At 37.4% G+C, this 9,913-nt stretch overlaps 1 protein-coding gene across 1 annotated transcript in view; it reads left to right on the top strand.

Annotated features, from left to right (window-relative positions):
• Positions 1 to 358: 358 nt before the first annotated feature.
• Positions 359 to 9,913, top strand: part of MMP16 (matrix metallopeptidase 16) — a 284,329-nt gene continuing 274,774 nt past the window's right edge. The window contains exon 1 of the mRNA XM_047073788.1: positions 359 to 490. Within this exon, the coding sequence (XP_046929744.1) occupies positions 359 to 490 (132 nt within the window). The remainder of the gene's footprint in view (positions 491 to 9,913) is intronic.

Below are 9,913 nucleotides of genomic sequence, written 5' to 3'. Positions count from 1 at the left end.
GGACGCACGGGCTGGAGGAGGCGGCGGCGGCGGCGGCAGCGGCGGCGGCGGCTGCTGCTGCGGCTGCGACTCGGCGCTTTGAGCCGGAACCGCCGGTGAACTTGGGCGCCACGTTCCCGGTGACGGGCCCCCGAGGATGGTGAATGCAGGCAGCTGCTGACCCTGCCTCCGCCGCTGCTTCTCGGGGGCTGCCGTGTGCTGGGCCCTCAGTCTCCTCCCCTTGCCGGGCTGTGGGTGAACCTGCAAGCTCCTTACCCACCCGGAGGACTTTTTTTTGAAAGGAGACCAGGGAGGGAGGGAGAGGGAGAGAGGGAGAAAACGAAGGGGAGCTCGTCCATCCACTGAAGCACAGTTCACTATGATCTTACTCACATTCAGCACTGGAAGACGGTTGGATTTCGTGCATCATTCGGGGGTATTTTTCTTGCAAACCTTGCTTTGGATTTTATGTGCTACCGTCTGCGGAACGGAGCAGTATTTCAATGTGGAGGTAAGAGTATGAGAGCCTTCTTCCTTCCCCCTTGCCTGAGCTGCTCCCTGAAACATTTCGTTCACTCCTGGGATCCTGGTAGCTCTGAGCAGCCAAGGTCTCAACACATTGTTTCCCTTGTAGCCGCCGAGACCCTGGTTGAGTTTCCCTGTGTCTTAGGTGATGGATGCGCGCGAGACTGAGAATCCGTTATCCCCAGCAGCACAAAGCACGATGCTGCGCGCTCGGAGATACATTTGTAGCCGGTCCATGCTTGTCACCCAGGGAAAAGGCGAAGTCCTACATATAGCAAACGTGTAAAGCAGTTTGAGTTTGTGAGGAAAAAACTGTTCAGGAAATACAGAATTCATTGCTTGGCATCATGTGCTGTCTTGGTATTGTTCCTGAAATCTTTCTCCCCGTGTTCTGTGCCTAACAAAGGAGGTTAAAATCAAAGAATCTGGAGGAGAGCGTGGGAATACTTGATATGTTTAATAACATTACTTTGTGATAAAACACTTGACTAGACAGAGTCTTTCTCTCATTTAGACATAACTCAATACACTGTAACTAGATCTGGCTACACAGAGGACGTGAAATCCATCTCTTTTAAAGTGTCTTCTCTTCCCCTCCCCCCGCCAATTGAAAATAAACGTGGCCCAATGTAATAGTTCTGAGGTGTGTTTTTAATTTGATTTCACACTCTCATGGCAAAACCGAGGGGTTTTAGTCTGTCATTTGCTTTACTTTGATAGCTTTGGGAACAGACAGACATAAAGCAGAAGGGAACTTGAGGATAAGGACTTGTCAGACCTCTGCCAAAGTACTCTTCCTGTCATCAACTCAGCACTAAAGCCAGTAATGTGCAGTAAATCAATGGAAATGTGTATACGCCTGGGCTCTAACTCCAGTTTATAACATACACGGTGGAATACAAAGACAGGAAGAAGGTTTTAGTAAAATAGATTCCTTTTGATTAGGTCTTCTGTCTTCTGACATCTCAAAAGAATTACGATTAAGTCTCTGAAGAATAATGTGATTTTTAAAATATTGTTGATTCTTTAAAGCTTACTGTCATTTTGTTGGGAGGGTGTGTTTACACAATAGCAGGACCTGTTGCACAGCATTTGAACATGTTTCGTGTAACAGATTTATATACAAAGTGTGCATAATAAATGCCATGTGTGAGGCCATATTCTGAATATAACCCTGTGTTTATACAAACTGTTCCTAGGACTCCATGTAATAAGTCATGGTGGGTAGAGAAAGTATTTGGAAAAGTAAGAACCATTATCAAGAGTTGAAGAAGTTTACAGATGTTATGTATGATTATATTACACAGAAACCCCAGTTTGAAAACCAAAACTGTTTAACCTTTTGAAAAATACAACTTTGTTTTTCTGAATAAAAAGAGAGATGCAAAGGGGCTGAAAGTCCAGAATTTCTCTCGATTGCAAATTTGAACTTTTAGAATTATATGGCACAGATCGATTTTTCTATGTAACACTGAATTCAAGAGATAATTTAATGTTGAAATGAAGGAGTAATTAGTTCATAGACTGAAGGAATGAAAGTGGCAAGCTCTTATGTATGTTATAAACAGAAGGGCGCATTGCTTCAGTTTGGTGGTGATGGTGGTAAGGTGGGGCTTGGGGGAGGTGGGCGAAAGTAAGTGCTTGGTTTTATTTTGCTCACTGTGGAGTAGAAGGGAGAGTCTGGATTGATGGCTACTTGCTTTGGCAAAGTCTTAGATTTGCTTTCAGACATTGTTGGGATACCATCAGTGTTTGGGTGGTTATTAGGTTTCCTTTTTGAGGCTACGCATAAATTCTATTGTATTTCTTTCTAGTTTGAATCCCTTAGGCAGTTCAATCAGATATTATGCAAGAAAAGTTAATTTTACTAAAAAAGTATTTCATTTTAATTTTTCATGATCTTTTCTTCAAGATATATGTGAAAAATGGTTCATGGAAAAAAGAGTTATTTCCCCCATTTTTAGAGTATTTAAGTTATTTCATCCGTGCTTATTACACCATGCAAATATTTATGAATGATAAGAGGCTGGTGCCATCTGAGACTTTAAAAGCCTTATTTGATACATAGGAAATTTTCTGATGAAAATTAGATTAGATTATGCTTCATAGTTTGTATTATTTCCAGTTAGTTTTTTAAGCACTGAGCATATTCTTAGTTGGGTTTATATACTTCTTTATGTGTAATGATAGCCATTATTTTTCTTTTTTAATCCTAAGAGTAGCTGCTAGTTATTTCCACATACTGTAAAGAACATGGGAAGACAGGATATTTTCTGACATGAATTTCTGCCTGATTCACCTTTATTAGATATTTCTTTTTGGTGGAAGCTCTAATAGGGAGACGAGTCAGTCACATCTTCTCTAGAAAAGCACTGATTGTGTTCTTCATTCTTGGTTGCAAAACAAACACTGGAAATGCTTTATTTGATTGATTCTCAAGGACAGTCTTAAAATAAACAGTAATGGTATCAATCATGCATGAAGCTCATATGATCATAAATTTTTTTTCCTAGCAAGCACACCAAGTTATTATAGTTGGAACGAAGCTTCTGAGAGATGCTTTTTATGCTGACAGCTGAAATTACAATGCTTTATTCTTCACTGAACTTCACAATTGATGGGAACACTGTACTTTTTATCCCTATACTTTAAGGTTTAAAAACATATTTTCCCCTGGAGGTGTGGGGACTGAGTAGAAATATTCATGTTAACTCTTTCCTGCTTATTTGTAAGATTATAAGCATTTGGGATTTTCAGTGATCAGAGCAGGAGATATTTCTTAATATGCTGGTGGAAGCCTGTGACATAGAAAGACTGTATTTTGTTTATTTGTTTTTGTTTTTAAGAAGCAAAAGGAACATCTCAATAGCTAAGAAAGGGTCAGACACTACCAGAAGTAGTGTATGGAAGAGATTCAATTCATTCATCTCCTTATATATTTTGGGTAGAACAGTTTTTTTTTTATGCCAAATTTTCAGTGTTTATTTGTTTAAAGATTTTTGTACACTGTTGGACCCATTTTGGGGGTTGTGGGCCTTACAGTGTGTAAGTCATTACCACAATTCAAAAGAAGTATATTGCTAATGTTAACTAAAAGTCAAAGACTCCAATCATTGGACAGCAGTCTCAATCAGAGGTGTTCATTGGTCACATGAAGCTACACTGTTAACAAAGAATTAGGATTGAAAGTCTGTGCTCTAAAAAATCACATTGTCTCTAAAATAATGTTCTTATGGGTAATATCATGATCCTGAGGCTCTTTATTTTTTAACTTTTGTGGGATTTTTTGTACTCTGCAAGCATTTTTGTTATGAAATTTGAGATAGTATATAGTTCACGAGAGTAATAACTTTCATCATCAACTTTGTCAATGTTAAATATATTAGCAACATATTGTTTATTGTTTTTTAAACATTCACACACATTTCTAATGCAGAAAATTATTTTAAGCCAATTGAGTGGTAAAATAAAGATGTGATACTCTGAAAGATGCACATATCAAAGCATAAGAAGTTGATTACTTTCTTGTGGCAAATATAAAACAAAAATTGATCTTATTGTCCTAATTAATGAAAGAAGAGAGATTCTATATTTTTTAAATAAGATATTTTATGGCGAGTACTGTGAATCATGAGTGTAACCATTTCCTACATTCTTCCTACAGTATGTTTCTTTAACTGATTTAGTATTTATTCACCTTTATCAGGTTTATCTGAATCTACTTGAAAGGTCAGAATTTACTTGGAGTAGCTCTGTACTACATCTAAACTTGGCAGTAATTGGTGATGAGGCATTTCAGAGATTAAAGATATATTTTATAGATTTTAAAATGTCATATATTGGGGTTACTTTTTTCATATATCTTGCATTCTACTTGTTTAATCAACGTGCATTATTTCATTTCCTCATGGAAGGTGATTTGCTCATGCTGTGATCTGGTCAGCCCCCTTGAATAAGAGACTGTTCTGATTACATCCCATAATTCCCCCTGTAGTATTTTTTACTGGGCAAGAACAGAGGCTGTGTGACTGATTCATAAAGGTTTTTTTATCTATTGCAAGATTCAAGCTTTCCAAGACAAAGTAGGAATGCTGGCTGTTCAGAATGCTCATAAGGACCAAAAACTATGACCAGGAGATCAGAAGACAGCTTCTCCTGTGTGTCCTACCTTATGCTTTTCTCTGTTCAGAGTTATCTGGTCAAGTTCCCCAGATGTAGGGTTATTCATTGAACCCTTACAGATGAGTGTGTGCTAGCCAGGTAGGATGTCTCTTACTATTCCCCTGAGAAGTCCACAGAGAACAACTTTCCAAGTCCATCGTTCTCTATACACTTGGGTTTCCTCTTTCAGTATCTTCTTTGCCATCAAGTAAGGATAGAGTTGGGTTCAATAACAGCTTTTTAAATCTCTGGAGTCAAGTTAAAAGTGGCAGATTTAAAGTTTTTACTTTTTCTTATTCATGCTATTTCAGGTTATGAACATAAAATTTTAATGTACTTGTTCAGTGGTATAATTCTTTTCTCTGAAGTTGGATTAATCAATTATTTTATGTAAATGTATTTCACTGCCTGACCTATCCCAACCACTCCAAGTGTACCTGTTCAGAATATTTGGTAAATGACCATTTGGAATTATTTCAAGCCCCCCCCCCCCCAAAAAAAAGCCATGGGACATTTGAATGAATTAGTTAAATTTGTTCAAGGTTAAAAGAAAAAAGATTTCTTTAGCTCCTTCAGGAACTTTCTGACCCTTTAGCATGTATATTCAAATTGAGAAACTCATTTTTTATGTTACTTTCTGTCACAATTTATTTTAAATATCTGTGAGTATAATTATAGCCATGAAGTTGTTCTTTATTTTGGAGTAGTATAATGATTAAGATCACATACTCTGGCACCAGATTGCTAGATTGTAATCCCGGCTCTTTTACTTAATAATAAGTTAATTATTAAGTTAATAATGGACTAATTCATTAATCTCCGAGCCTCACTGTACATATGTGTAAAATGGGGATACTAATAGTACCTGCCTCATAGAGTTGTTTTGATGATTAAATGAATATATGTAGATCATATTAGATCTGATGGATAGATGGGAACATGCCTTCACATGGTGCAACACTTAATACTTTTCAGATATCATTATGAGTAGTAAAAAAAAAAAGGATGCTGATTCAAGGGTAAATTGTCGTGGTAGCATCTAATTACATAAAAGTCTGTCAGGTTAAGACATATTAGTTGGTCCACGAAAATTTTATTTTAATACCTTTTTCATTTTTAAAAAGTATAATATACTGAATATCAACCACTAACATCAGTACATTTTCTTCCCGTGGGTTTTTCTTAAGACAGTTTAGTTCAGGAATATGATTTGCACATTTTGTCTTGTCATCTGTTACTATCATAGAATGTCAAGTTCAGCTCACACCTTCTTTTATAAAACTAAGTTTACAGAAATCTGTTCATCTTTTCTAATACCATGGAAAATAAATAGGCCTTATAATTCAGTGGGCCTGTTTATTTTAATTGGCTCAAGGCCAGTGTGCTTCCTATCTGCAGTAGGTGGGATTCAATATATAACTTAGGCCAGGTTTTTGTTATACCCCAAATCCAGAACATAAAAGTCTTTTTTTTTTTTAATTAATAGAGGAAGGGGGGGGGGACTATTAAAGGGCCAGAAAAAGATACTAAAGTATTTTTGGGGTGCCTGAGTGGCTTAGTCGGATAAGGGTACTACTTCGCCTCAGGTCATGATCTCACTGGTTCATGAGTTCAAACCCCATCACCTCAGTCTTTGCTGTCAGCTGGAGCCTACTTCAGATCCTATTTCCCTTTCTCTGTCCCTCCCCCACTTGTGTTCTCTCTCAAACATAAATAAACACTTAAAAAAATGGTTTCTGTAACGACAAAGACATTTTTTTAAAAAGCAACAATCTTGCCCTTCTAACACTGGGAATAGAAGGTAGCTGGCAATGTAATGAAGCCCTAGGACAGAGGTCAAGGGATGTCTGCTTTAACTTTGGTTCTTGTACTAACACAGCTTTGATCTTGGACAAGTCATTTCTTTAACGCTGTCATCTGCAAATACAAAAGTTGAACTAAACTATCACTAAAGACATTTCCATGAGTTTTGAAATCCTACTGTGTTTAGCCTCCAAGCTTTAATTTATATAGACGAAGGAGGAAAATTGTACATATTTACTGTGTAAATTTGGGGGCAATTAGATCCCAAAGGTAGTATTGAGATTTTTTTTTTCCTGAAGTAGATATCATGAAAACATGCAGAATGTGCAACTTAATTCTAACATTTGTTATCATCTGTAGTGACACAGGGTGTTCCATTTTGAAAATAATCCTAGCCTTCTGCTGAGTAATAAAAACACTGGCAGCAGTAGCAAATTATATGTAATTTCAAAATCAATTTTCGGCCAAGGTAGCATACTTTAAAATTTTAATATTAAAAACGTGGCTTGATGTTATTTCGAAAAATATGTATCATCTGTAAGTTGGCACTTCAGTCTTAAAAAGGCAATTTGAAATAAGATAAAGATTTGGTTTTTGAGGGGGGGAGAGGGTCTCATATTTCAAATCTATTATCTATAAAAAATATACACATATTTTGTAGTGAAATGAAGTCTTATACCATATATCCTTTCTACCCTTTGTGGAAAATAATTTTGGCACATGGCTCTTGGAGGGTTATTTTTATTCTTCATAATACTTTTGATTTTGAATGTGGAAAATCAGATTCCATTTGTTTTATAAAATATACAGCTTATGTGAACAGCAAAAATATTCCACGCTAAAAGGATAAAATACTAAGTAATAGTGTGTGTGATACCAATTTTTCATTTGCTTTCTTTTTCTTTTTAATGGGAAATTTATTTATAGATTTTGAGGTTCATAAAACCATATTTGATTGTTGCTTCCTGTCATTTAGCACTCTGAGTGGATGTTTTTTGTCTTAGTGTTTCACCACAGTCGTTTGGCATCGTGCATCCTTGGGTTTGGATTAGTGGAATATCTTGATGAGCCTCTTAACAGAAGTTTAGCCAACAGAATAAGAAAAATCCCACTGTGGCCCCCTGACCTTTGATTAAATGTGATCTGTGGGTGTAGTATAGAAAAGGAGGCTAGAGGGAGCTATTGAGCTGCTTAAAGACTCCAATGGAGTAGAAGAATTTGGTTTAAAATCACGGACACTAGGTACAGTCACATGCCTTCAAATGAATCATAGCCAATCAGAGAAAGTTGCAAGAAATCAATGAACACATGGCTTATGATTTAAGATGTGAGGCAGCTATATTGAGAGCCTCTTGGCACCAATGATTACATATTTGCTGAACTAAGAAGGAAATTAGCACTTTTCTGGGAGGCCAGGAGTTTTGGGCATGACAGCATGACAATGAATGTTATAATGCAGGACTGCTTTATATATCCCTTGCTTTTAGGTGTAGACTAGATCAGAAACTATACATTATAGTGACTGCAGGTGCTTTTGGTGTTTTCATTTTAACTAAAATGACTAGTGAAATAATTCTAGTCTTATGGATGAGAGGTGGGGTAAATTTAATTTGATCGTGCCTTTTTGGTTATATGTAGCAAAAATCCAATTTTAAAAGCTTGTGAGACTAAAGTTATCTTATTTTTTAATGTTTACCATGGGGCCTTGTTGAATACTTGTTTTTCCATGGAAATGGATTTCAAAATATATGTTTTACCCATTATTTTTAAATTATTTATTTTATTTTTATTAAAAATTATAACGTTTATTTATTTTTGAGAGAGAGAGAGAGACCAAGTGCGAGCAGAGGAGGGGCAGAAAGAGAGGGAGACACAGAATCCGAAACAGGCTCCAGGCTCCCAGCTGTCAGCACAGAGCCCAACATGGGGCTCAAACTCATGGACCTTGAGATCATGACCTGAGCCAAAGTCGGATGCTTAACTCGCTGAGCCACCCAGGCACCCCTACCTATTATTCTTTTTTAAATTATGCATGAAATGAGCCACAAAAGTGTGAAGCTGTTTTCTCTTTAAATAGGGACCTCAGATGTGTTTTCAGTTGAGCGGATTATAATACGACCTTTGGTGGATGGAGGCAGTCACTAATGTATGGGGCAAAGCACCCTTTAATTAAGATATTATAATTTCCTCACAAGTATCATTCAGATTTTTAAAAAGTTTTTTAATCTGGTCAGTTACATGAAACCTAGATAAATGAAGTAAGCCATGGCCTCACAGATAGTCTCAGGAGAAATAGTCCTTAGAGTGATGTATTGAAATGACCAAATAAACTACTCACTGGAATGGAATTTTGCAGTATTTGTTTTAGTCATGCTTAAGTTAAGGGGAAATAAACTGCCCCTTTTTAAGGGAAGCTGGATACTTTTATAAACTTTATTTCATGTCCCCAAATTGCACGCACCTGAGGTGATGTCAGTGGAATGCAGGCATGAGCCTCTGCAGAGGCTGATGCAGAGTCAAACTCTGAGTGGTGTCAGTGGAGGCATTTTTTCCATGGGAACTTTCACAGTTGAACTCTACCATGTGTTAATAGTTTGTCATTGTTTATAGTGATTAGATACTTGAATTTGTTTGGGGTTTTTAATGGCTGTGCATCCATCCCCTCTTTACACAAGTGCTAGGCAGTCACTCCTCTTGGTCCTACTTGTTTCTTCTAGTTTAGCGTCTTGAGGGACTTCATACTTTAATTTTTAAAAAAAAATTTTTTGTAATGTTTATTTATTTTGAGAGAGAGAGAGACAGAGCATGAGCAGGGGAGGGGCAGAGAGAGAGGGAGACACAGAACCTGAAGTAGGCTCCAGGCTCTGAGCCATCAGCACAGAGCCCAGTGCAGGGTTGGAACTCATGAACCATGAGACCATGACCTGAGGCAAAGTTGGAGGCTCAACGGACTGAGTCACCCAGGCACCCCATTTTTTTAATGTTTATTTTTGAGAGAGACAAACAGAATGCGAGTGGGGGAGGGGCAGGGAGAGGGGGAGACCCAGAATCTGAAGAAGGCTGCAGGCTCTGAGCTGTCAGCACAGAGCCCAGTGCAGGGCTGGAACTCACGAACCATGATATCATGACCTGAGCTGAAGTTGGACGCTTAACCCACTGAGCCACCCAGGTGCCCCTATATTTTAGTTTTATTGCAGGACACCAGGCTTGAAAATTGGGTAAAATTTCATGGAAAGCCACATTTGCACCCCTCTTTCATTGTGAAAAAGGAAGAACAGATTCAAATATCTTCCAGAGTCAAATATATATTCCATGATTTGTATGAAGTTGAGAACAAATTACGAAAACTTCCTCCCAGTTACCGATAAAACATTTTTGGATTTTTTATGTTTTAATATTAAGATTTTTTAAAATTTTTATTTATATTTTGAAAGAGAGATTGACA

This window comes from Lynx rufus, unplaced genomic scaffold, assembly GCF_022079265.1.
Source record: "Lynx rufus isolate CCGP_SWC_20201006 ecotype Redwood Valley unplaced genomic scaffold, mLynRuf1.p SCAF_12, whole genome shotgun sequence".
NCBI classification, from domain to species: domain Eukaryota; kingdom Metazoa; phylum Chordata; class Mammalia; order Carnivora; family Felidae; genus Lynx; species Lynx rufus.
This window is presented reverse-complemented; position numbering and strand designations above follow the sequence as displayed.